Below are 27845 nucleotides of genomic sequence, written 5' to 3'. Positions count from 1 at the left end.
CATTTTATTTTCCCACTGTGAAAGCCAATGTACTGGGAACAATTAGCTAAATAATAAGTCAGCATTTTAAAGGTGTGGCTCCTGGTATTTATTATATAATCTGCCAGCTAACAGGGTGTTGCCCCTGCCTCACACCTCCCACTGTGTATTCTCTAGCAGTTTTTAAATGGCTGTCCCCTTTCTCTGGTGCTCTGAAAGAGCATTTGGACAGGGGGTGTGGCCCTTCTCTCTCGGGGGAAGAGATAACAACATGAGATTATTCTGTGTTATTGGGAAGGAGGCTGGAGGTCACAGGCTTTAGTATGGAAGAATAAATTGTACATATGTGGCTGTCTTTCTGAGGTTACATGGCATGTAAGGGTTTCTCATTATCACCCTAATATATAATAATTAAATCCTCATTATAACTGCTGTTGCAATCCTGTAAATAGGTTTTATGGCGCAGACTCAAATCATTTTGAGGAAACATTGTTGACTGTCACATTAATATTTGCCTTTTAAATATTTTAGTTTTATGTTATGTAGGTTATCATGACATACAGGTTTAGTTTCCCCTCCCAAACCTTGAGTCACTGCTCATTGTCTTTTCATTGTATGGTTAAATGCAAAGGCATCAGGACAGTGACACAATTTTAGTTATTTTGGCTCTACTCCAGCACATTGGATTTGAGATTTTTTTAAAATAAATTAATTAATTGATGACGTTAAATCCAGTGTGCTGGAGTACAGAGCCAAAACAACAAAAATCGTGTCACTATTCTAATACTTTTGCATTTAACTGTACAATGCCTCTAATAAAGTATGACATGCTTGAACTTTGCTTTCAATTATGAACCAAGGAAGATGAAGGCTAACCAGCTAAGAATACCTTTAAAGGCCTATGGTACTGAGGTGCCTACAGGAGGCTGTTAACTTGCAGACTCGTCTCATTAAAGTCTGCTTTATTAGCACAGATCTGGCTTCTCACAGCGGCCTGCTTCCTTTGAAGCTGTTAATTAAGCCCTGCTAAAGTTTCAAATAGGTCTATTTCCCAAGGCTTAATGACAATATATGAAAATGCTGCTGCTAAATGTGTGAGGGTGGAGAATGAAACCAGTCGCAGTGAAAGCAGCTATCCTACGGTGTGGCCTAAAATGTGGAAGATGCCATGAATATTTTGCAAAAATCCGACAGTGATTTGTGTTTCAAGTGTACAGTCAAAACAACTATGTAGTGTACTATGCCCACGGCCACCATTCTGTGTTTTGAATAAAAACTTTACTTCCTAGGTTCCCTAAACAGTGTTTGGGCCCTAGTTCAGAAACATAAGTGCTTCTTGCATTTAACAGTTTCCTCACAGTCATTTTGTAGTTGCTGAATCAACGGTTTGCTGTGGAACCATTAGGCCACACAAAGGAACCCATTTCCATTGCAGTGAAGAATCTGACTATATAGCAATCTGTTAGCAACTTACTTTTTAAAAACACATAACAGCTTTGAAATCCACTGTGGTGATATTAATGGGTGTAATTTATCTCATAGAACAGAATGTGAAACTCTCTTAGGCTTATGTTCACCACAGGCCTTATTTTCGCCAGAAAACGAAATCCCTATGGGAAAAATGCATTGGAAATCTACCGAGGAAACCCATGGCTCAAAAATGCTGACTCACTTCTGGGCTTTGGACTACAAAATGTTACACTCAGTTTGGAATACCTTACTGTCATCCTGAGCTACCAACTCCACTGGCCAATCGGGTGGCTACACTGCTCATCTGGTGTAAGGAATCAGTGGTTGGCTGCAAATGATTCACAGAATTTGTGTGCTAATGTGATGTCACAATGATATAGGCTAATGGTTTTCGCTATAGGGCAGTTTAAACCAGGGACTACAAAGTCATATAACTACACAGCCATAAAATATATAATTAGTAACAGTAAAAAGCAATAATTGCTTCATTTTACTGGTCAACTGTAAGTACAATGCAGTTTAACAGGTGGAATTTATGCTGTGTGCAATGCAAGGACAGGATTCAAAGTTCAAATGTTAATGCTAAGCACTTTCCACAAAGTGAAATGTATTATGAAAGTATTAACAAGAGATTGTGAATTAGGTTTATGTCTATTTGTCCCTATGCTTTGCAAGGGAAGTGCATTTGGGGAAGTTAATATGAGGCAATCAATCAATTGCAATTGCAATTCAATCTGTAATTTTCTCACGTTTGTCCGTGGGTAATCTGAGAGGATGACTGAAGTAAGCTTTCTAATAGCACTCATTTTGCTTGCAAAACCTGCTGCAGTAATGAAGATTGATTGCTTTTTGCCACTGTCTTACAGCAGGGAACAAGGTCACTCCAGTCAGAATGCTGAATATAGCCAAGTGCACACTTCACCACAGAACACTAGTTTTTAGTCATTGACGTAGCTATTCTTCAACTCGGCACAAACAGTCCCTGAGAAACATGTCCATTATCACTAAATATGGATTCTGTGCTCTGGGATATTAAGCCTGGGAAGGTTAGGTTAGAGGTTTGACAAATAACCGTCAGGTGCGAAAGTCTGAGCCAGCTGTTTTTTAGAAGGGACCTGGTTCAGCCCTGCCCCAAGAATAAGCAGCTAGATGGTGGAGCTTGACATCCACATTGACATTGTCCCTAGGAACGTGAAGCTATAGGCAATTTATGTGAAATATCCTCATAGTTTTCATATACATAATTGTTATGGTTTGCAAATATGTGACATGGCAAAAATGCAAACATGTCACTAACAAAAAAACCACGTTCATATAAAAGAATAACTTTGTTGGAAACGTTTCTGTAGATTTAGATTTTGCTGGTGTTTAAGGGGTTGATGTTTACGGGTTGGTGGTCTGGCTTAGGCCAGATAAAGACTGTGTGAAGGGCAGGTAAAATAAGTCAGTTCAGGGCACAGCATTCAGGATCTTCAGGCGGTTATAAATGAATGCTGATGTTTTGTTGTTTACATAAGCTGTGTGTGCAGTAGCAGCTGGAGGCCTAATGTGAGAACTTCAGGTCTACCATACAGCTGGACCCCTCTCCTCTGCCTGGCACTGAGGCTCACTGTGATCACATTCGTGTCTCTGGCAATGCATCATGGGAAGCGCACGACTGCATCAGACAGAGTTGACTGACCGCTCCACACAGCTCCACTGTTTACTGTACACACAAGTGAGCGAAACCACACCGCTAAGCGTCAGACTTCAGTATCGTTCCGTTTTGAATGATCCCTGTTTGTGTGGTTGCTACCATGCAAATTTTCCATGTTTGGTTCAAGTTTTTTATCCTTTTTTCATGGAAATGTAAAAATAGCAGTATCTTTCCACCATTCTCCTGCACTTGTGACAAAAAAAAACTATTCCAAGAGGCACTTTTTATTACTCCTCAATGTAAGAATGAAGTTCACAGTTCTGCAATAGAGCTGTTGTATTTTGCATTCAAGTCGCGCCTTTCTTTTCCTGCCAGGGACATTTTAAAAAGGCTGTGTGCACCATTTCCCAGGTGTGAAGGGCCGTGTTTTTGCCGGAAGCCCTTTAGCGGGCGATTATTTCCCGGTCCCTTCCCATCTCTCGGAACGCCCCGCCCCCCGCCGCAGCGGCGAGGCAGCTAGCTCGTTTACGGCCTAATCCCCGCTGTGGGCTCCTTCCCGAGCGCCTCGTCAGCACTCTGCACTGCACGCGTGCGGGAGGTGCTCAGCCCCGCCTCCAGCTCCCCCTGCTGGTCTCCTTCAGCGCTGCAACTGCTCAGCACTTCCCTGTTCAGCCTTGGTGGCTGAAAACTGTGGTGAGTTTGAGTCTGAGGCACCTGGGGTTTTTTTTTTTTTTTTTTTTTTTTACCTGGGTGTCACATGCTTGGGCCTACATCATCACTGGTGGTTCCTAGTCACGCTCAGGAAAAATAAAACTTAAGAGAACCCAAGATTTACTACGGGCTCTTTTTCTTGCTCACAAGGCCCATCTTTCAGGTAAAATCTTTTTTTTCCCCATAAATTTTAGCCTTCACCAGCAGCCAGAATGCTATTATCAGTTGGCCCAGCTACCAGACAGACTAATTGTAATAACCCCTAAGTGTCTGCTCTTGTATGAACAACTGTTTCTTTAAACCAATGTTGAAACTGCCTGTTTCAGTGTATTTCTACACTATTTTCAGGCCGTTATTGCTGAATAAATGTTGTTGGGTTTTGTTTTTTGACAGCCAAAGATAGATACTTGTGAAAATTTGCATTGCGTCATCATCAGAACCCGACGTGCAGATTTTTAAACATCTGCTTGCTTTTGTTTTCTCCATCTGTCTTGCTCATTTGGGATCCTCATGCACCATTCTGAAGTATTCACACTGATGTGGTTTTTAAATAACATGGGCATCAAAAAGAACAAAATTGACAAAACAAGCCTGTAACTAAGACAACGCCATAGACCACATCTGTCTCTGAGTGTTTCCCTTAAGTGATCCTTCTAGAATAAGATGAGATTCTTGTATTACGCGCTGAATGAGTAGCTTGCATGCCTTTCAGAGTCACATCTAGGTTACCCTGTGGTTGCAGACTTCCTTACTTCCTAATCAGATGGTGTTTGATTTAAAGATGAACCTCCTCCGGAAATGCTCTCGACTACAGAAGTTATATTGTTGCCTTGTCCTATGTCCTATAGTGGACGCATTCACACTTTCATCATTAATCATATTGGAAGAAATCGAGATCCCTTTTTTATGTATCTTTATCTTTATTTATGGGAGCTCGTTACATCCACTAAGATGTGCCTCCCTCTCACAAATTTGCTTTTGGCTAAGTCTGATGCGGAAGCACTGGCCCAACAAAAGCATTACTCTGCACTTTTAAGGGGTTTTAAGGATTTGTATCGAAATGATATTTCATGTGGATCAATATGTATTTTTTTCTGAGAGGGGTACATGGGGAAAGGATCATGATTACTGTTTGAGAGAAGTAGATAGGTTAGCTTCAGATAGTAGTCTGTTCCGATAGTGTTGTCTATTTAAATAGGGGTGAGATCGCAGCCGCCACCACTGGGACTTATTAACTAAATTGAACGTATGCCTTTTGCCCAAAGTAAAAGGCATGGGCTGCAGCAAATCGTTGTGATATTTAACATGAGAGATTCTTCTTGCTTGTAAACATCTCAGTCTCTGGAATATTGACTGCTCAGAAAGACGTCTTGCTAGAAAGTAGGGTGGAGAGAACATGCAGCTCCAGGCAGTATTCAAAGCTGACTGTGCTTGTGATCCGCTACAGCAAGAGAAGCATCTTAGCTCTCATTCTACCTCCACACCGTACGCTGAACATGTATGGATGTGTCCCAGCAGTTTGCTTTCTTAGGAAAAGCAGTCAGTGTGAAACCGGTATTCTTTCTAAAGAAAGAAAAGCACTACCGAAGCCATATATGCTTCTTTCCTTGGCTTCTGTTCCCAGTTATAGAAACGTTTACTGCGGCAATGACCGCCCACAGTTGCAAAACAAAATTCATTATTCGTTGGAGTTTCTGTTGAACTGGGTATTGCCCTTTTCTCTCTGTGCTTATGTGCGAAGTACAATCTGCCCTGCATATGAATGTGCACTGCAGAAGCAGCTGCTTTGCAACTGTGCAGTGCTGGAGACTCCTTATCAGCGTCTCGCATGCATTAAGGGAAAGTGGCTTGTGAAATGTGCACTCAGAAGGCCTCCTGCCTCCCTCAGATTTCCCGCTAATGCTCGTTCTGTTTCTCCTGTAGTCACGGCGCTGCTGAGGAAGCTGAAGCAGCAGTCCAGGGAGAGCGTGGAGGACAAGCGGCCGAGGCTGCTGAAAGCCCTGAAAGAGGTGGGGCACCCCGGCCGCGACAGCAGCACCCCCTCCACCCCCCACCCCCCCCAGATGGCTTCAGAAATGCCACCCTTCCGCACGCACGGGCCCTGCTCGCTCATTATCGCCTTCCCTTACACGAGCACCACACCACAGAGGGAGGGGTTTGTCATGCAGAGACGCCGGTCTGCGCTTTCTGGGGACGCTTGGCCTTTCCCAGTGACCCTGAGGAGGGAGGGAGGGGGGGAGGGAGGGGGGGGGCGGGGGCTGTGAAGGGCGCTCGCCGCTCGAGGTCATCGCGCCGCAGACGGGGCAACATCTGCTGCCCTTTGCGTCGGTCGAGCCGCGTTTCTGAGGGGGAGCTGGCAGAATGCCCTCAGCCACCAATCAGAAACGCCACCTCCGTGACCTCACCGTGCCCTTTGATCTGGGGGGCGGGAGATTGATTCATGTGTTTCGCTCTCCCTGATAGCCTGTCTGGAAGTTGTGGCTCCCAAAGATCCAATGCATTATACAGCGTGCAACATTTACATTTCCATCACCGTATCGCCTCCTGTGGTCAACACCCTAAAATCATGTGGGTTTTATTGTGCATTTGATATTGAATAACAAAGACATGTTGGCTGAATTGAACTGCTAAATTATTATTTTCTTGGCTTATTTAAGTTTGTTTATTGATAATAATTATTTCCCAATTTTCAGCTTGGGGACTTTTATTTGGAACTGCACTGGGATTTTCAAAGCTGGGGTGAGTTTTCACCTGTCTTAATATTTGATAGTGCATATTTTTAAATGATCTAGAAAGTATTTCTAATAGTGAAATATTATTCCCTTTCCTATGGTTTATATATGTAGTTACTCCTTTAATTTAACCCTTACCTGGTTAAATCAAGGTTAAGTAATGTCTGTAAGTACAGTGGTGATGAAGGTTTTGACATGTTTTGTGACAATAGTTACTTTCACATTCAAAAACTTTGTTTTAACAATGTAAGAATTATGTTTCATATATGCATTAAAGATCAGGGGTACCCAATCTTATGTGAAAAACAGCTGATGTGGGTGATGCTTTTTGTTTTAGCCCAACACTAAGACACTGTTTTCTACTTTTCAACAGCTTGATCGAAGACCAGTTATCATTAGTTCATTTGTTAAATACGGTGTCATAGTGCTGGCCTAATACAAAAACCTGCTCCCTCATCAGTCCCTGTTCTAAGCTAAATAATATTCCATTTCTGTAGTAGTATTGTAAATTGAAGGAGAGCTCAGAGGCCAGCTGGATAGGATAAAGAAGAGGTTATGTTTGTGGTACTGGGGTAATCTGTTTGAGGGAGTGGTCTCTATGAAGAGAATGAAAAATGCTCCCCCTGGTGGCAATACATATGCTGTTTTTTCCTACAACTGATTGGATGTGTGTTCACAAATCTTTTGCAAATTTAAAAAAAAAAGTTTTATCTTTAACCACCGCCTCTAGCTTTTGTAAAATTTTCCTCTCTGCTTGTATACAGTAATTTAAACAGTGGTGCTTTTTTAACAGGCTGAGTTCCTGAGTGATCACTCACTCTGTGTTTTAGAAATTACTTTGTTTTATTCAGTGAAATGAGCAGACAAACGTGTGGCATAACATAGCACTTTTATGTTAAGCCAAAGAGAATTTCTAGTCAGGGCTCTTCAGACATTTGATCAAAGATCACCGTCAGGGTAAACATTGACTCGAATGTCAAGGTTATAGTTGCTGAGCATGAAGTATTTTGTAACTAACTTTAACCATAAAAGTTGCATGTTGTGGAATGCAGCCTGAATGCAGGAAATGTAAAATTGCTCCTCAGAGCAGTTTATATCTGGAAAGGGAAGGAACAGCTTAGTTTCACTCTGAATTCACGAGTTTGTGATTCTGTACCTTAGCTGAAAAGCTACCTGTCTTGGCTATGAGTCTACAAAATGCCGGTTGGCTATAATTTTGTCCTTTCATCCGATAAGCTTGTGACTGTTCATTTCCTCATATAGTGTCACAGGGAATCATACTGTTTCAGTTTCACAAAATAGTAATATAATGTAACATAATATAAATAGTATATAAATCAATAATCAATATGTCAGACGTGTTCTACCAAACTAATTCATGGCCTTAAGGGTAAGACTAGAGCATTCCCAAACTCGGTCCTGATATTGTGCTACACTGCAAACAATTACATAAAAAGTTAGAACTTCTTTTAATCAAATCAAAGACAGAGGTAAATCATTCGGCTCCTAATTAGGTTGTTGAACAGGTGTTTAATTTTTTCGGAATTTTTTCCTAAAAACCTATTAACACAATGCAGGTTTGACTCACTATCATTTGCTTTGTCTTTAAATTCTTCATCTTCCAGATGGTTCATTTTAGTGACCAGGTGTCCATACTTTCACCAATCAGGAGCCTAACGTTTCTCTGTCGCCTTCTATTCTTTTTCGTGTTCCAGTGCCTTTGCTGTCCCGGATGCTGCCTTCAGACGCTTGCAAGATCTACAAACAGGGCATCAACATCAGGTTAGAATCTCATGAATTATGTAGCATTGGGCTTTTTGCATGCTCAGCATCCATAGAGCCGTGTTATATGCATTCATCTTGGTGACTTATATTTAGTCAGTGGGGCAGCTAGACTACCAATCCTTCCATCGGGACGTGACTTATGTTATGGTCTGCCATGTTATGGACCAGGTCGTAACAAAGGCTAACTTTGTGGGACTGTCAGTTCATAAATTACTCCAATGCGTTTTTTCTTAGGAAGGACCGGAGGGGTGTGAGAAATCTAGAAAAGAGTATAATCCGTGTGTGGTAAACACACGATAGCTGCACTCTTCATGTGTCGTAAGGGGCCTTTATGCAGTGTACACTGTGTGCGCAAGGCTTTGCGGAATTGGCACTAGTGACAGTTTTTTGGTGAAGTGTTGACTCCAGTGAGGCCGCTGTTGAGTGCTGTTAACTGGAGTGTGAAATCTCTACTCTCTCTGGATCGGTGAGTCGCTCAGCATCTGCTTGAAAAGGCACGTTAGTTCTCTCCTCAAAGCAAGTAATGACAGTCTCAAAGAATGTACGGACCCCATCTATTTATAAATAATGATTTTATTTGCTCCGGCTTCTGTGCCCAGAAAACACAGTTACCCCTTTCACTCCGATTTGTTTTTCATGTATTTGCAGTCTTGTTAATGTGTGCTTTACTGTTTGGGTTTTTCGGTGATGGCAGTGTGCTGTTACTTCAGTGGAATCGATGTCCTGTGCTTCTGAGTTTTTGCGTTGCTCAGTTTCCTGCTTCATAAGATTCCACCAGGTGCTGCCAGAGGTAGTCATGCAAGCTGTATAACCATCACACGTGACAGCCTGTCTCCAGAGCCTTCGTAGTTTTCCTGGCCTGGTTACAGTATATTGAGCCATGTCAGAAGCCCTTGGTTTTTAATGTATTATTCGTGAGCACCGGAGAGTGAGGTACTAATGGAACTGACTTCATTTGCATTCCTGCAGGAGACCTGCTCCTCGAATCCCCAAAGCTCTTGCATTATTTACTGCATATGTCTTCTTCTGTCTTCATATTTAGGGTCTCCGTTCATTCAATTCCCCAGTAAAACTGGTCTCTTTTCAAACGAATGGAAAATAAATAAATGGTTACCTACCAAAGATACAGTTAGTACATCAATATTAAGGGCTAAAAAATCTACATGTTCTCACAAGGGTCACTAAGCGATGATGAACTGGTGTCTTCTGTAAGCAGTTGTGATTTTCTGAGTGTGTTGCTCAGGGACTGTCAGTCTCCAGCTCTGTCTCCTCCTCCTCTCCCCAAGGCTGGACACCACTCTCATAGACTTCACCGACATGAAGTGCCAGCGTGGGGACCTCAGCTTCATCTTCAACGGGGACGCCACGCCTTCCGAATCCTTCGTGGTGCTGGACAACGAGCAGAAGGTGTACCAGAGGATACACCATGAGGTGAGGGCCTGTTTCGGCGTGACATCAACGAGTGACACTATGTGTCAGTGGCAACAGATCACTTATGGAAAGGGCACAGAAGAAGGCAGGATGAATGTTTGATGCAAAGCTTATAGCTCATTTTTCTATTTTGTCTGTATTCTTCAGAGTTCTTCATTTATGGTTGATTTACACTGATCACTTATTGTACTGTAAGTGAAGATCCAGTGTCCTCCAGATATGTTTGAGATGACAACGAAGCCTAGATCCGGGATTGATATTGCTAATAACTTCCAGGTTTGGGGAAACAACTGCAGTGATATTCCTGGTCTGCCAGTCTCACAGCTCAGAAACACAGAAACACAATATGGGCTGTTGTGTGGAGCTTGCATGATGTTTGCCATGTGGCTTGGTTCCTTGCCTGGCCTGCATACAAATGCAGCCATTTTTATTTCAGGAATCTGAGATGGAGACCGAGGAAGAGGTGGACATTTTAATGAGCAGTGATATTTATTCAGCCACGCTCTCCACCAAATCCATAACCTTCTCCAGAGCCCAGACCGGTTGGCTGTTCAGGGAGGACAAGACGGTTGGTTTTATGTCTCCCGGATAAAATTATCCTTTAACATTTTTTTGGGGGCTTGATTTTGGCTTCTGTTTTTGAATTCATTCATGACCTTTTGATATTTTCTGTTTAAATTCATGTTTTCCAAACAGGTTTGGTAGTACTACTGTATCCTGTAGTTAATTTAATTTGCAAAGAAGAGTCAAAAGACACCAATATTTTAGAATGTGATAGAGATAGTCTTTTACTGTGCCAATTTTGAAAGCACGTATGTTGTAATTCTTGTTATAGAATACGTATGTAAGAAGTCAGAGATCTGGGTACCTTGGCTCTGACACTCTTGGCAACAGAAGGGGTATTCCATGAAATGCACGCTTTGGGCTGTGTGCTGTAGCTCTGAGTATTAAGAGATGGTCACTGTGGCTGTGGGCAATTCTGCCGCTGCAGGAGAGAGTTGGGAATTTCCTGGCGGATTTCTACTCGGTGAACGGCCTGGTGCTGGAGTCCAGGAAGCGGCGAGAGCACTTGAGCGAGGAGGACATCTTGAGGAACAAGGCCATCATGGAGAGCCTGAGCAAAGGCGGGAACATCATCGAGCAGACCTTCGAGGTGAACCTTCGAGGCTGCACAAAACCTATTTTCCATTACTTCTAGTACATCACCAGGATCACATCAGATCGTCTTCATCCTGGCACTTGCTTACTTTGGTTTACTCGCTTGTCTCGGTTGATGAGAGGTGTTCACAGGACAGGTGTCCTGAACAGTTGAGGCAGGCTCCCTGTTAGCCTGTCTCATGTTTTACATGCTGTGGGTCAGCTCCCAGGTTCCCATGGTTACAGGAGAGAGTCTCTGCCTGGGTTTGCTCAGGTCATGAAGGACGTGCTTCTTACTCCAACCTATTTTGCTAGTCCATTGTAAGGATATACAAACTGCAGGCCACAGTATTACTTGCAAAAAGTTTCCATTCTGTGTCTGCTCAGCTACAGAGTTCTAGGTCTATAAATAATTCAATTGAAATTATTTAAAACTCATAAATACTTCATTTCATTTTGCCATTATGGAGAATTGCTTATATAAGTATAGAAAAAATTACATTGAAATCCATTTTAATTAGACCTCGCAATACAACAGAATGAGAGGTAATCAATTGAGGTGGGGGTGGGGGAGGGGGAGGGTTGAAGGTGTATGTTAAATGAAGTCAGTGGTTATTCATTATTCCTGCTGTGGTTACATGACTGAGAAATGATGGATGCATTGAATTTCACTCCTGTGGCAGGTAGTTATTTTCGATTATACATACTGACTTGCATTCATTAATTCGCTCTTGTCAATAACACTCAGGGAGGGAGGCATCTATCATATTGTATATGGCAGCACTTCAGTTCCTCCATCCAGTAATTATGCTTTGATATCCTTATCAAGATTACTGATCTTAGCAGAGACAGGTCTCTGCTGGGTCACATTGAAATATCCCTGCCCCACTCATGAACCCCTTAGCAGCTCTGGTTCACATCTAGAGAAGGACTTAAGAAACCCTGTGTGGAAAAATTACTGCCAAATTTTATGAGGGCAATCAACACAATATATTGCTTTCCCAAATGTTGTGTCAATGGTTACGTTAGATGGTCTGGTTATAGACCTTTCCTCTGGTCTGTTGCAGTATTTCAGTTTTAGCCTTGCTGTTTGTGGATGGACTGGCTGTCATCTCCATAGTCTTTCAGTGCTGCACCTGGTACAGTTTTGGATCTGCTTCAGCTGGAGGTGGCCGGAGATTAGCCTTGTGAAGGCCTGGGATTTGACCACCGAACAGGTTCTGCTTGGGCTCTGGGCCCAGGGCTGTTGTCAGTGTTCTGGTCCGAGAGAACCCCGGGCCAGCTGGCCACAGTCTGACGAACCTGTTTGCTTTCATTAGCATCTGTAGTCTCCCCCTGGAACTCAAGGCCACGCCCAGTCAAACCACACCACTACATTCACAGCCCTGTGCCATCCCACAGTATTTGCAGCCTGTGACTAACTGCCCAATGCCCAATACATGGCTAGAAATGTAGCAGGTCTTGTGCTAAGTTAAAGTTTATCATATGACTTGCTCATAAATTTCGCTCTTCAATAACACTCAGGAGGAGCATCTATCATATTGTATATGGCAGCACTTCAGTTCCTCCATCCAGTAATTATGCTTTGATATCCTTATCAAGATTACAGTTAATTGACTGATAGTTTCGCTTGAAATCGCCTCAAGGGTGGTTATTTTATTTGTGTCTGACATGCTTTTGTGACCAGTGATGTCCACACCCTCTGAAGTCGCTGGCTTCATTGTTTGTTGAGCTCCGCTCCCCCACTGCCACATGCGTCTTAACATCGCAAACACTGCAGGCAGTTCAGATGGCCGCCTTCTCCTCCCCTCATCCCCGTGTGTTCAGGTGTTTGCATTCAAACGTCTGATGACAGTCTGTCAGAGCCGCCTCACTATGCTTGTTTATGGGGGAGGAGGCCCAAGTTACTGTTAAGTGTTAATGTTTCGAAAGCCGTTGTTGTGTTAGCATGTCGTGCTTTGTCTTTAAAAGTTCATTCTGTTCTGCAGGATCTGTTGACAGGTTCACCTCCCGGCAGAGGTCAGGAGTTGTTTGAGGTCATTCAGAAGGCCGGCCCATATGCAAATGTGTGTTTGCACATACTTCTGCTGAGCGGAGCTTCCCAAAGTTTGTCATGGGGAAAATGGGGATCTGGGGCTTCACGCTTGTAATGTTGTGGGCGCATTCTGGCCGAAGCAGAATCTGGGGTCGTCAGACTGGCTGCGTGTGCAGTGGCCGGGGCTTTAAGTCGTGGCTTCGAACTATTGACTCGGTGGATGAAGTTTAAGCCCCTTGTTTTTGAGGCGGGTGACAGGGTGGCATACCAGGAATCGCACGACCGAGGCCCTGCGTGCTCTGCGTCATCGCAGCATGGCTGGCCGTCACCATTTGGTAAACACCCATATCGTATTAAAGCCTAGCATCTGACAGGAGAAAAAAACAACGCACTTACACAATGTTTCCCTGAGTTTCTAAAACAGGCAAGCCTACACATTTTGGTAGAGCACAGCTAATAGCTCTAAAGCACTTACAGCAAGGCTGGAGTGGTGCTGTTAAATGTGCGATATTATTTTTAGTGATTCATGTCAAAATGTCCCAAGAAAACCATTCAATTATTTAAAACTGTTTAAGTGGCCTTGGGTCTAGTTTGGTCTGAATGAGAAGAGGAAGTTTAAGGAGAAAGTTGAATTACCCAGGAATTATTAATCTCCAGCTGTACAAAACCTGATGTGTTGGAACTTGAATTTGAATGAACAACTTTACTTTTAACCGTGGAATAAATGTGCACACTGTAAGATTCATAAGGCCTGTTTTAAATATAATCTGTTGGCCTAGGTTCAGTCTGCCTACTATCTGTGTAGTGTGCAGGTAGAAAGAGGGAATTATTCAGATGACCAGAAATACAACTTGATTATTTTGTAAATGGCATGCAAAGTGTTTTGCACAATTGCAGCCATTCAATTTCACAGAGACGACTTCATGAATATTGGCACAGTTGGTAAACTCGGAATTTACATTACACTGAGGCCCTCTAGTGAGAGCAATAGTGAATTTCCTACAGCTTGTTTAATTTTACCCTCCATTTGGACAAAGGAAGTAGGGCTGCCAGGTTTATATGAAACATTTGAATATTCTTGTAATATGATATTTTAAAAAATTGTGTTTTTTTCTATTGTTGAAGTAAGTGTTTGAATGTGTAACTTTTTCACGTGTACACTGAAAATGTAATGTGTTTTGTGTTTAAAACATCTTTTGCTTCTGAATGGCCCCATTTTATGGTGCATTACCGATCAGGTTTTCAATCAAAAACATTTTACTAGAAATATTGAAATGTAATCGAATCTCATTTTTTGGTATGCAATATTCAAAATGCATTTTTTGGCCCAATTCAAATCAGGACATTGTATATTTAGTAGCCTATATTTTTACCTCGTTGTACATGCTGAAGTTGGTAATGCATAACAATTCTAGGGCATATAAAGTGATACATTTGTGTAAATATTGTGTATGTAATCTTATGTCATCAGACAGGCCTGTGCGGGTGAGGGTGGCTATCATGCACACAGCTGCACACGTGTACATGACCATTCAGGCCTGCGTGTGCATGCGCGAGCGTCCGTGTCCGTTGGCATGCTTGGCGTGTCCTGAATGTCTCCTCTCGCTCTCCTTTCAGCCGGTGAGACGCCAGTCCCTCACCGCCCCCTCTCCCAGCACCATCACCTGGGAGGAGTACATCTCGGCCGAGAACGGCAAGTAAGTACAGCCCCCGCGTGCCTCTTCCTGCATTTAAAGAGCCAATCGCCTTTAGCTTGTTAGCGCAGCGCACGGTTTCTGTGAGCAACTTCTCATTTGGAACCGCTTGGATGTGAAATCGACTGTCGGTTTCACACAGCCGATGCTGGCACGGCACTGCGGTCTTCTGTTCCGGCGTCGTTTGTCTAAGATTGGCACGCTGCGGCGTAGCAATCTCTGCAGAAGGGCTCTGTTTTCGCAGCCTAATTTAGCCGTTCCCCTAAGGAGAAGCCATCTTGGCTCGGCTCTCGTAATGCTTCACGTTTGCTTTGATGGAGTCTAAAGTGTCTGTCCTCTTTCTGCTACCATGGCAGGCTCCTGTATGAATAAGGTGTGACCTGCTGGAGTCACTGGAAGGTGTCAGAATTACACATCTGTTTAATTGCCACCTGTTGCCTCAGTTAACTCCATTTAGGAGATACAAGGACATTTTAAGCAATGGAGCCCAGTGTTCAGTCTCACATTAAAACTGTGTGTGTTTGTGTGTGTGTGTGTGTGTGTGCATGCATGCTTGCAGGGCACCACACCTTGGCAGAGAACTGGTATGTAAAGAGAGCAAAAAGAACTTCAAAGCGACTGTAGCCATGAGCCAGGACTTCCCCCTGGGTATTGAGTCGTAAGTGTCTGCTCTGTCTTCCTTCCTCTGCAGACTTGTTAAGTGGCTTCAAAATCGCATGATGTCTGTTGTGTGAAGTGATCAATTAGTGATCTTGAAAACATTTCTTTTCCAGGTTATTAAATGTATTAGAAGTGATTGCACCCTTCAAGCACTTTAACAAACTCAGAGAATTTGTTCAAATGAAACTCCCACCAGGATTCCCAGTCAAACTTGGTAAGAGTGTGATATAGTTTAATGTACATTTTTTGTAGTTACAATGTTAAATGAGGACAGTGTTGTTTTCTCAAAAGATTATAAAATTATTCCCTAGAAGAAATGGTTCTCATTCAGTAATTATTCATTTCATAATGGCACATTTGGTTTATGATGCATAGAATTTTCACAGACTTAGCAATGGATTTAGCAAAAGCACTATATGCGGTATGAGTAAACTACATGCTTTTTGTGATGAGTTATTGTATTGTCTTATTCGACTTGTCAAAAACATGATTTCCATTTCCTCTTCCAGACATCCCGGTGTTCCCAACCATCACAGCGACCGTGACGTTTCAGGAGTTTCGCTATGACGAGTTTGAGGAGTCCATCTTCACCATCCCTAATGATTACAAAGAAGACCCAAGCCGTTTCCCTGACCTTTAACCTCTCGTGCAACCTGGAGCAACCTCAGAATTGAACTGACCAATATACTCAACCCATAGATGGGCATTTAAACAATTTTGAAGGTGTCTTGGCGTAAAAAGAAAGCTTGTCAAATTTAAAAAATGCTGTATGTTATACTGATAAAGGGATTATGTGGAATCAATCTATACTGAGGCACTGAATTAATTGTAGGACTATTTGTGTGGATACGAATAATGACAGTCCTACTCTCTGGCTTTTAAAATAGTGTACTATTTGGAGTGTCTGAAGGGTTCATTAACCTGGGCAACATCCACATGCACTACTTCAAGGAAGCACTGTGCTGAGTTCTGCTCGGCAGACAGGGGGCGCTCTGCTGTCCCAGTTTTTATTCGTCCCTTTGATACTGAATTTGAAATGCATCATACTAGAGGTAATGCAATATTATTAATATTAGAATTTGGAATGTGTTGACAGTTACCCCACGGCAAAGTCATCCGGAGTTCTCTGACTGTCGTCTCTGACAGGCAGTATTAGTTGTTGGTCTTGTTTTATATTCTTTTTAAACTTTGTAACAAATTGTACAAGTCAGTGAAAGGAAAGAAACCAGACAGAGTGTAAGTTACAGAGAGGTCGAGTTAGATGTGAGAATTGAACAGTGAGAATGATCAGAAATGAACCCACGATGAAACACAGTGTAAATATAATTTTTACAGATGACTAAATCAAGCCTTTCTCCTGTGCAGGGTGTAAATACCTCTATTTTTGGGGGCTGGTTTACTTTGTCGCTGTTTTCTTGAACCCTTTTTTTACCCTGTGTGTGAGCAAAGGGTGGGGATGATGACATTTTTGAGAGGGTTGGGTGCAGGATTTTATGCTAGGAAATGATGCGAGTGGATTCAAAGGGGTTATTGAAAGGTCTTTTAATTTTTATAGTTGTGGAATTTAATATTTTTGTTGTACAGACGCTTCTGATTCATCTGGTTGAGGTTTTTTTTTTATATCAACAATTTCTACACACCCCATGAACATGCTGTCGGATCCCTCTGTTCTTGTACTTACTGCAGACCACTGTTGCTTGGTAACCATTGAAAACCCTATTTTGGAAGCCACCCCCAGCCAATAGAGGAAAAGCACTGTACTGTCCTATATCAATAATATCACCAGTATTGGGCTGTTCTTTGGTAGCGCAGGCACTCTAGAATGTACAGCATGCACAAAGGGGTATCTAGTGGTCTTTCCTATAATTATGAGTTGTATGGGTCTGGATCTATGCAGCCACAGTGGAAACTGCGGTCAGTCCTGATGTGTAGGTCTGCTAGTTTCAAACTCCAGGACTCATAGCCTTCTAGGTCCTCTGTACCTCGACTGGAGATTGAATTGTGTTCTCTTTAAAGGAGGGAGCCTTTAACATGTGTATGTACCTGTTAAATTAAGCCACAGCACTGTTTTCAGTTTAGTAGAACTAGTTTTTGTCAGAGAACCCTAAGATGACCCTGTAGCCTTAGGCTTCCTTTCCTAAATATTTTGCCGGGTGCTTCTGGAACTTGATCTTTGAACAGAAACTCATCCTAAGCACCAGCAGTGTTCATTTGAGAATGATAGGATTTTTATGTTGTTACATTTTTCCTTATGTTCAACTTACGTTGTAGTGTTTTATCTCCAGTGGTCTGTGGCTTATCAAAATGACCATAGATATCTTAAATGGTACCATTTAATGCTTCCATGCCTCACTACTGGATAGTGTGGCACATTTCCTAAGTTTTACATTTAGCAGTTTTTGTACTTCACCTCACCTTTTATCTGTTGCAGTATGTTGTGACTGGTGTTTGACTTTACTTCTTTTTTTCCCTGAAGTTCTTTACCATGGCTTAAGCTTTCAGGACCTAATATATACACTTTCAACTTGCATCTACATGCAGATTGTACAGCATTGTATAAGCCTGCCACACTATTTTCGTATGAAAATGTACTTAAATAAAATGTCCACATATCAAGAGTGTGTTTGTGATTGCACAAAGAATATTGATTGCAATGAAAGCACACACAATTATTTAAACTATCAGTAATAAAAGGGGTGGGCATTAGTACAGAATTATATGTGCAATGAGAGGTTAACCATTATGACATTTGGAATGGGAGGAGTTCACTACTGGCCTCGTTACTAAAATTCAGTTTAGAGCCCAGATCCTAAATTTACATCGGCCTATTATTCAAAATCAGAATCAACCAGGCAGATATTTGTAATATTTGCAGGCATTTCATGTTTAGAGTAGTGTAATGTTTGGGTTCATTTAACAGGATATGAACAGTACTTGAAATTCAAACTGTGGTGTTGCATTAAGTAGATACTGCCACAATTAAATTTAACTGAAATGAGAAATGTGACTTGTGAAACCAGGAGCTCTTTCCCAGTTTATTCCCCCCTAATAGGAAAAATGTTATGAATTTTAAGTATAATGTGCATGAGATGAATTTTCCTTAGGATGTATTGTTTATGAATATAAAAGTCCAAAACAGTTCAGATTTGTACAAAGTTCATAGTCACTACAAATTACTGTAAATACATTTTATATAAAACATTAAGTATAAATCTAGGATTTAATATATTTAATCAACTGCATCTTCAGTTGAGACTCCAGAGCAGGATAAATGCCAAAATCATTGATGACATTGTCTGCATTTCATAAGATTAAAGCAACAGAATTTGTTCTGTTGAAAATGTAGGTATAGGACATTTAAATGTTTTTGAAGTACAGTGAATGTTTAGGGCCAGTGACAATGGCTTATGTGTACACATGGTGTAATAAGGTGTTACAACCTTATAGATTATTAAGGATTGAGAAGAAAGTCTGGGGGTATGTTTCTTTACTTGGCATGTCACTGGAAGAATTTTAAGGACAGTTTGTGGTAACAGATAATGTAATAACTTCAACGCATTAGTCTGATCATCAGTTTGAGCATTTCCCAATCAGGCTTTTTTTTTTGATTGGCCACTACTCATTCAGTAATTCTCTCTGGAATATGGTGTGAGACTCATTTTCTCCTTAACTAAACAGATCCTGATTTAATGTTATCAGCCAATGCATTTGCCAATCAAATTTGGGAGTGACACCTTTGATGTTGGCGATTAGAACATAGTGAATAATCTCAACCTCGACATGAACTGTTCACCGGATGTTCCAGATCTTTGCAAAAGATGAAAATGACTGTCAATTAAGAGTCAAGTACATTTTTGCCTACATCCAACAGTGGCTATGTTGGGACCTAATAGCATCAGTGTAAATCAGAACGAGTCATACACAACGAAAGCAATCAGTTCTTAAGTGGGCATTACTTGTCAAAACACATCAAATTTGGTCATTTCTCAGCAATTAAATTGATTTAATGCAGCAGTGATGTTTTAAAAAATGAACAAAAAAGGGGGGGCAAGAATAAGCTAAAGCAGGACTTCCCAAAATAAACACAACACTTTGGGGGTCCTCCACAAAATGGACTAATGTTTTGTTTGCTCCTTTTCCAAATTGCTTACTCCCCAATCCAATTTTCCTTCCACATTTCAGATCTGGCCACAGAGACATTCTACTTCAGTTAAAATTGACAAAATAATCAATCTACAAGTTTTTCCAACAAGTTTTATTATCAAAGGTTTTCACTAATAAAACATGGCAAAATTTGACAGGGACATGGAGCGATTACACCCACAAAAAGTATTTCAACCTACTGGATATTATGAGAAAGGGGAAGTTTGAAAGCAACCACAAGACTCCATGAATAGCAAATCTGTATTAACTGTCGAGTGAAGCAAGGACAACAAATGCAATTTATACTCCACCAGATAGAGCTTTCAGTGAAAAGTATTATTCTAGTTGAAAGCAAGCCACATCTAAATTACAGTAATTCCGCTTAATATAAAATGCAGTATTTGACAAGTGACCAATTCCTCAAATATTTTTAAAATTTACATAATTCAATAGTTCATGTTTACTCTACCGGTTTACTCTTCAGTATAATTTGAAGCACAAAAAATATGAATTGTGCTCAACATGTATCAGGGCTCCTCAACATCACAGGCCCTTGACAAAATTACAGCAATAAAATCTTAAAACCATTTTCCTAAAGTGATTTTTTTGTGGTATGTTTTTATTTTTTTATTACAAACAATTTAAGTTGAACAGTTTTCACATGCACACAGGTCATTCCACCTACTTAAGATAAACTGGCTAATCCTACATGGTCTATCCTACTGAGACTGGAAAGATGCAAATTGTTTTAATACAACAAAAAAAAAAAAAACACTGCAGTTTTTTTCCCCCCCAAAGTTAAGACTACATTTTAACCTGCCAGCTTCTATGGAGTAATAAAGCATATTTCTTGCAGTCTTCAAAAATAAACGAAAAGCTTGTGGAATGGTGTCAATGCACATTCTAGTAAAAGGTTTGCAAGGATGGCAGATTCGTTTGGAAGCGATCAGTCGCTCATTTCCATGTCTTCCTCGTGGTGATCGTCGCCGTTGACTTTGGACTCCTTCACCGTTACCCCCCCTTCGGTCTTGTCCACTGAAGGCTCCTTGGGCTTTGGGGATTCACTCTGGTCAGTGTGAATCTTCTCCTCCTTTTCCTTTTCGCTGTCATAGCCCTGCTCTTCCTCGTCGTAATCTCTGGTGACCTGCAGGAAGAAGAAAATGGATGCCATTCAACAAAAAATGTCCACCAATTTATTCAAGTCTGTCAATTAAGTAAGTAATGTCCATCAGGTTTAAAAAAACATGTTTAGATTCAAAGGGTAATAAGAACAGACAATGGAAAAAACAAACCTACATGGAGACAAGCCATCTATGGATCAAATAAGTACTGCAGAATTAATTAATACCATATTAGTATTTCTGCAGACCGTTCAAAGAAAACAGCAAGCAATAAAATCGCATCATACCTGATTCACTTCTGCCTTAATAGTCATCTCTGGTTGCAACAGTCCATGTTTAGAGCGCTGTGTTGATTAAACAGTTATACATTAAGCTTTGTTCATTACCTAAATGGTCTGCAGAAATAACGGCACATTCCTGGTAGCGCAAAGGAACAATGCAGTCAAGATGACAGTTTTCCACACCCCCATCAATTACTGCCAAAATCCAGTATTACTTGAAACTAAAGGGCATTACGTATGGCACTTTGCTTCACCCATTTCCAAAATGACCCCGCCGCATTAGAGGAACTGAATTTTTTTTTTTTTTTTTTTAATATCAACCAAAAGCCCGTACCTTCACATCTCCCTTCTCAGTGTCAGACTTCTTTTCCCTCTCTTTCTCCTTGTCCTTGCTCTTCTTCTTTTTGCTAGTTGACCGTTCTCTTACTTCCCTGCTTCTGTCCTTCTCCTCTTTCCTTCCCCTGTCACGCTCCCTCTCTCTCTCCTTGTCCTTCTTCTTTTCCTTCTTGTGCCTGTGGAAAACAGGAGATGAAGCGCTCATTTATTCCTATGGAAAGGTGCTTCGTAAACCAGCACCGACGATGGACCGAACGTACCTTCTGGGAGAGGGAGACCTGGAGAGCTTCCTCTTCGGGGACCTGGACTTCTTCGGAGATCGGGTCGCACTGCGGCTTCTTCTGCGCCTCCTGTCACATGTCGAATAAAACATCACCATCATGTAAAACAACACGCAATCCTGCAGCAGCACAACAATGCAGCACACTGTTGGGATAAAGAGCAAGTTCACAGTAAGGCCGAGGCTCAACTTCCAGGAAACACTGCTGCAGATGACTCAGGGGAAATGGGAGGGACAAAATCTAAATGGCATCAACTGCTTTCATGTCACTTGTCAATCACAATGACTCGCGAAACCAGCGGTGGCGAAGCGAACGCTTACCGGCTGATGCTTCGGGACCTTCTGGTGGTGCTGTAGCTCTTTGGGGGCGTTTTGGAGCGCTTCTTGACCTCCTTCTCCTTCTTTCTATCCCTTCACAGAAGATGACAACAACCTTTACAAAGACATCCACATTTTTTTTTTCCCCCCCCCAAATTTAAAAGCGACTACTTGAACCCGTTTGACAGGCCTGGGAGGGCCGGACCACTCACCTGGATTTACTCCGTGAGCGTCTGCTCCTGTCCTTTGAATGAGACTTCCTCCTGCGAGGGCTTTTGGAGCGCCTTTTGCTCCTCGAACGAGTCCTGCGTCTTGATCTGCTCTTGGACCGCCTGCGGAACATACACGGTCAATTCCGCTGTCAGCATTGAGCAGGCTGCAATAACCCACCGTACTGCCCTGCGAGAGAACGTATGAAAATCCTGTACTTGTACCTGTGTCTAGAGCGAGACCGAGACCTCCTTCTCCTTGATCGGGACCTGGACCTTGAATGCTTCCGCTTGTCATCCTTCTTATCTGCAAATACACGTCCTTGTTACAGATTTGCAGATAAAGATTAATATTAGGGCTGCACGATATAGCTAATCGGTCTTTTTTTCAGCGCAATAACAACAATGGCCACCGCGTGGCGTACTGGGGAAACTCACTCCCGGGCTCGATCGCAGCGGAGATCAATGACTGTGCTTCTCGGACCCGCTTCATGGCCTCCTCAATCTCTTTGTTGGAGGTGTCTGCTTTCATTCCAGGATTCATATTCAGCCCCGCCGCCATATGGTTCAACCTGCTCAAAAGAAAAGCACATTCATCCCAAACGTGTTAAATTTAGCAATGCGAATTAACACACTACAATTCAGAGGCTGTATGTACTTTACATTTTCATCACCCAATTTCTGTTTAACGACTTATTCATTTCAGGTTCCGCTAATTTGACGTTTTATGACTGAATCCTTTTTTCCTGATAGGCCCTGGACACTATCAGCGGTCCTGTGTTATGCAAATGCAATCTGCAACAGAAACACAGTCATACTTACTTTGGATCTACAGATGTCATGAGCTTCAGGAGCTGATCGGCTGTCAGAGACTGTAGGAAGAATACAGGTCAGCACAATTAAAAATATTCCAAGTCTTAGCTTCAGATAACTTCATCTTAACGTGTGGCTATATTTGAAAATACACCCAAAGATCTACACGCACCTGGGGATTCATGTTGGACCCTTGCAAACCCAGCGCGGCGAGGGCAGGGTCGAGTGTTGGACCTCCCATGGCACCCATGACACCTCCCATCTGCAAAACATCAATCCACTTCAAATTACATCTAATGCCTGATGTTCCAAATACCAGGGATTTGATCAACATCTCAAAGTGTGTCCTGGCACAATCTTTCAGTAATCTAATAGATGTAACTGGTCACACAGCTGTTGATGTGTCGTCCGTGCATTGAGGAAATGTATAACTTATGCAGCTTTGGCTTAAACTTACGGATGCGAGTGGATTTGGAGTCGGCAGAAGGCCTCCGCCTGGCAACATGCCTGCTACAGCGTTAGCGGGCGCCAGCAATGACAAAGCTTTAGTCTCATCAGGAATAACTCCTGCAGGAAAACAAACAGGAGTTAACATGTGCCGTCTCAAACATCAATCACAAAATACAACACACACCCAGAAAAAAAAGCAGTCAGCTCCTTAGACAGAATACTAAGTCAATAATACATCTGTACTGATATCAATACTGCTTCCTTTTTTTGTGAAATCAGCAAATTTGAAAGATTTTTTTCTTTTTCCCCTTACCCTACTTATTATTGTAACATAATATGAGATCAATGTCACAATACACACTACTGTGGTTAACACTGCCAAGATGTTATCACCTGTACTTGTTTTTTAAGTCATGAACCAAACGTAAGCGAGCACAGCCGGTCTCCACTGGGGTGTGCTCTCAAGTTTCATAAGACGTTTTATGAACAAGCGACTCGCGTCGACGGCTTCGCTATAAAGCACACAGAAAAATCAAGATACACAAAACAAAAGAGTTCATGATTTTTGGGAGTCAACAGCATGGTACAGTTTGTTTTTTTTGATGGTCTAACTTACCATACACAAACAAAAAAAAAAAAACCTAGACATTTAATCTTAATCAGACTTTTCGGGCTTTTGCTGGTGACTAATGTTTCAGGCTGCCGGTATAATTATTGACAGGCCGCCTGGTTGCTTACCTTGTTGTGCTTGCCCGCTTAAAACAACAAAAGCACAGTAATCTGTGTGCTCATCAAGGATTACTACCAGCAAAAGCCCTGCTTACATTAGTAAGTTATGTGCCCAATGCTGAAGGGAAAATAAATAAGGGAAACCTTATGAGATGATCCATGGGTATGCATACATCGGAAAAATCAATTTCACTTGAAACAAAATCTGCCATCTTTACAGAAAACAGACAACACAGAAAGGGCAGAAAGGGCACTTGAGAAACAGGATTAGCTGCAGAAGACAAAACTGTTGGGTGGTATTTTCAGCAGGGCCTGGTATATAGGACTGGCTGAACCAGGAAAAAGAACTGTAAAACACAACAACAAAAAAGAAAGACCACCGTTAAAAAGGTATTAGATCCTTCTTGCGTCATGAGGAGTGGGTTCACAAAGATATTTACAGCATGTCGAGCCTTACTCCTTGTTAATGCAAACATCACTTTGGTCCGATCATATGCTCTTGGGGGAAGAAAACACAGATATGTACACTGGCAAAAGAGCTCAACAAATGTGCAATTTTTCCCCTAGTGCACATTTCACTGAGTAGGAAAAGCCCAGGACCAGTGAAGCAAATGAATCATCACCATGACTAAAACAGGTGCTGCCAACAAATGAAGGCAATAAAAGTGGCACTTAACGTGATAGTTAGTCATCCCAGCCCAAAAAAATGCCATGCAATGCTTCTGTTTCCCTTCTCAGTCTCTTACCGTGTTAATATTATGTAAACAAAGATAATAATCCCTGAATAGGTATATAGGTAATATATGTATGTATGTGTACGTATATATATATATATAAATATATATATAATTTTGCCATATATATGTAACACATATGAAATTGCAGTGTACAAACCGCTTCAAAGATCGATTCAGGATTTAGCTCACGTAATTAATAGCGTAGCAATATAGTATAGCACTTTAACAATTTGAAAGCAGTAGCTTTTACTTAAGATTTTCCTTTGCATACAGAGTATGCACCAGAATTGGCTTTTTATATTGAACTGGCTACACTGCAATAATTTAACTTCATACAAATTTATTGGCCTGCTACAATACATCATTCTGACTAAAAAGCCCTTCAAAACCAAAAAGCAGAGAACACTGGGGGGGTGGGGGTGGGGGGGAAGAGTGGGGCTTGAATGCTGGCTGGCCTTTTGTAATTGTCTACAATCCCCTGATGGCTGCAGAGGACCAGTTTCAGTCATCAAGGAGGGGGCTCTGCAAATGCCTTCTCCACTACAAAAATCACACACACAAATAACAGAGAAAAAAGTTTAATAGAGAATAATCTAAAGGGGAAATGCATGGTTACACATGAAAAGTGTCTAGTTCTCCCTCTTTATGGTGTCCCAGCCCAGTCTCCCTCACTCCTTCCTTCCTTCCTTCAAAGCAATCCCAGCTTCATCCGGACCTTGGTATACTGCATGGAGTTCAATGGCTTCTTTAACAGTGAAGAAACTGCACCACTCATGTGCTACAGGGGACTTTGTATGCCATAATGATGCAACCTGCTTTGCAGATCAGCACATCGGATGCAGGGAGAAAAGGGGTTTGTTTTTCCCGTTTGATTCATAGGTAAATTTGTAAAATAAGCATACATAAGCAAGCAGTTTGAAGCTCAATTTTCATTAATCGGTGTTTCCTACAGTATACCAAGGGTATGTTATGAGATTCCTTAGCCATGCAAATCAATTGCTTTCTGAAGTACAAGGGGACAATCATACAATAAAATAAAGATAAAAAGAATGTACAAACCTTCAGCAAATGGGACGACTATCAAGGCTCTATCCACGAAGACTGTGTTTGTCAAATGCTGAGACACTCCCACAGATTCAGATTCAAGGAACTTTACAAAACAGACACGTGAAGTCACTGGCAAGGGAGATTCACTGGAAGAAAATATAAACTGGTTGTGCAAGAAATACAGATATGTTTACAGCTTCAAAAATCCAGTCACCCGTTATTAGCAGATTCAACTTTTCTGAACAGGTACTTCCAATACTCTGGCCATGCTCTGATGATGTCGCTGGATCTCATTATCTATATTCATCTGGAAATGGAAGCTAGCAGGCGTAAAAAGATCAATTGTGCAATCCTCAGCTCAACCGTCTTGCCTTTGCCGTAAAAGCGCCAAGGGAGGATGTCTCGTGCCTCCTACCTTTAAATGCAGTTGCTATGAGGTGCAGCCAGCTGTTATTCGACAGGTGAAAAACAGCAAAAGCACAGAACATATAAGTTAATTTTTGGCTTACTCACTGCACAGAAATATGCACTCCCCAATTAACGTTAACTGCTTGTTCATTTTACGTTAAACGTGAGTTCAGCGGCTCAATCTTTTTCATGAGCAACGGGCGTGCATGCACTGGCTAGCTACGTACTAGCGTACATGATATTAATAAACGTAGCCAGCAAATTAGCACCGACTTGCTCTCCACCGCGCAGCCGGCTAAATTATGTTCGATTTGTTGGCAAGGCTACCACTTGGTTTGATGGTACTGCAAAAGTTATTAACATCCTTATTAGAAGGAAGGCGCAGCAAACGCCAAAACGAAATATCGCGTTTTGCACAGCAATGCCAGCGGCACATGATCCAGTAAGACGTTAAACCTAGCCAGTGGGCCGCTTTGACTTTATTTTGCTAGCTACTGTAAAATAGTAGGTTCGTCAGCTAGCAAGCTATGGAACTACAACTATAGAGGGCGCGTGGGACCGATTCCTACGTTGATCCGTTTAGCTTGCAAACGGTAGCTTGCTGGACAATCAGCAAAACTACACACAACAGATCGTCCGCATTCCGTGTCATCCATCGTAGTTCAGCAATAAACTAACTAGCAAGCCAGCAACCTCCATCTAATGCAGTACTCCTGTTGGCGGGAGCCCGCAGAACCGCAAGCTAGTAACATGTAGCAAGCCACCAAGCTTTCGCAGCCCTAGCGGTCTAACGTTAGCTAGTTCGGCTTTTGAAATACGAGAAGGCCAAAAAGGCCCGAGTCAAATTTTCCTTTTCCAGCCCGTCCGTCATCTTGACGGATAAAAAGCTAGCGCGTAGGAAAACCCATTTAACTCTCCGCAGATTCACCTACAGCTAAACCAAGGTACTTATAGTAACCGTTTTATTAACTTACTCAGGAGGAAATAATTTCAATTCTTCGATTTTCCCCAAGAATCCAAAGAGTGTTCTCATCTGCTCCGATGTTGTGCTGGGAGACACGTTCGTCACTTGTATTACATTCGTGTTTGAATTCATTTTTTCGATATATAACCGACTTTAACGATTTAAAAAGAAGAAAAAACACAGGAACACTATCCGTGTGTAACCTTCTTAATTTTAAAAGGATTCCTTGAAAAAAAATGCTATTTGTAAAGTTTTTGGCTCAAACAATCGATTCCGTCCCTACTCTCCGCCATGTAGCTAGTTAGCTCGCTAACGTTATAGTTTTGTCTTTTGGTCGAATTTCCCACAAGCCCCTAGTAACAGCGCATGCGTGGTTTTGCAGAATCTGTGCTGCCTTCCGGTATCGTTGGAAGAGGATAGAAGACGTGAATTAGAAAAGTGAAAATGTAAAAATAATCTATCTAGTTAGTGATTGTATCTATTGCTACTTAATACCAATGTATTACTGCACTGTAAATAGCCTTAACAGTGTTAATGCATACATGAAGGCCAGTCCATTTCAAACCAGTTATACTAAAACAGGATTTTCAAGCTTTTATTTCGAACCTAAAATAATATATCGCACTGCCTAACAATGTTTAATTCCAAGGCAAATAGTACATTATTATGTGATGATTATCATTTGTATGAGTCGCAGTTATTTTCCCTTGCGTGTCCATAGATTTTTCTACAGTCTATG

The 27845-nt window shown here is 41.7% G+C and overlaps 2 protein-coding genes across 10 annotated transcripts in view; one reads left to right on the top strand and one right to left on the bottom strand.

Moving 5' to 3' along the window:
- The window catches only part of LOC135253728 (ankyrin repeat domain-containing protein 13C), a 36518-nt gene extending 18632 nt beyond the window's left edge, over nt 1-17886 (top strand). Inside the window, exons 4-13 of the mRNA XM_064333373.1 lie at nt 5720-5805; nt 6490-6535; nt 8244-8310; nt 9600-9744; nt 10181-10312; nt 10736-10897; nt 14534-14613; nt 15170-15268; nt 15384-15484; nt 15780-17886. Of these exons, the coding sequence (XP_064189443.1) occupies nt 5720-5805; nt 6490-6535; nt 8244-8310; nt 9600-9744; nt 10181-10312; nt 10736-10897; nt 14534-14613; nt 15170-15268; nt 15384-15484; nt 15780-15910 (1049 nt within the window). The 3' untranslated portion in view covers nt 15911-17886. The remainder of the gene's footprint in view (nt 1-5719; nt 5806-6489; nt 6536-8243; nt 8311-9599; nt 9745-10180; nt 10313-10735; nt 10898-14533; nt 14614-15169; nt 15269-15383; nt 15485-15779) is intronic.
- Nucleotides 17887-19510: 1624 nt separating this feature from the next.
- On the bottom strand, nt 19511-27443 carry LOC135253729 (serine/arginine-rich splicing factor 11-like). 9 transcript variants are annotated; one of them, XM_064333374.1, is made up of 13 exons: nt 27117-27441; nt 25747-25880; nt 23229-23338; nt 22944-23051; nt 22781-22830; nt 22397-22533; nt 22184-22265; nt 21962-22081; nt 21753-21842; nt 21412-21501; nt 21150-21327; nt 20822-20878; nt 19511-20557 (listed from the first exon to the last, which is right to left on the bottom strand). In XM_064333374.1, exons 1-13 carry the CDS (start codon nt 27236-27238, stop codon nt 20360-20362), a joined length of 1476 nt encoding a protein of 491 aa, XP_064189444.1. In that variant the 5' UTR covers nt 27239-27441; the 3' UTR covers nt 19511-20359. The 9 variants fall into 9 exon arrangements, with proteins under 9 accessions (XP_064189444.1, XP_064189446.1, XP_064189445.1 ...); XM_064333376.1 differs by having other exon boundaries at nt 22944-23033; XM_064333375.1 differs by having other exon boundaries at nt 22397-22530; nt 27117-27440.
- Between the last annotated feature and the right edge of the window lie 402 nt (nt 27444-27845).

This window comes from Anguilla rostrata, chromosome 4 (assembly GCF_018555375.3).
Source record: "Anguilla rostrata isolate EN2019 chromosome 4, ASM1855537v3, whole genome shotgun sequence".
NCBI classification, from domain to species: domain Eukaryota; kingdom Metazoa; phylum Chordata; class Actinopteri; order Anguilliformes; family Anguillidae; genus Anguilla; species Anguilla rostrata.
The sequence above is the reverse complement of the archived record's forward strand: the minus strand, read 5'-3'. Positions and strand labels throughout refer to the sequence as shown.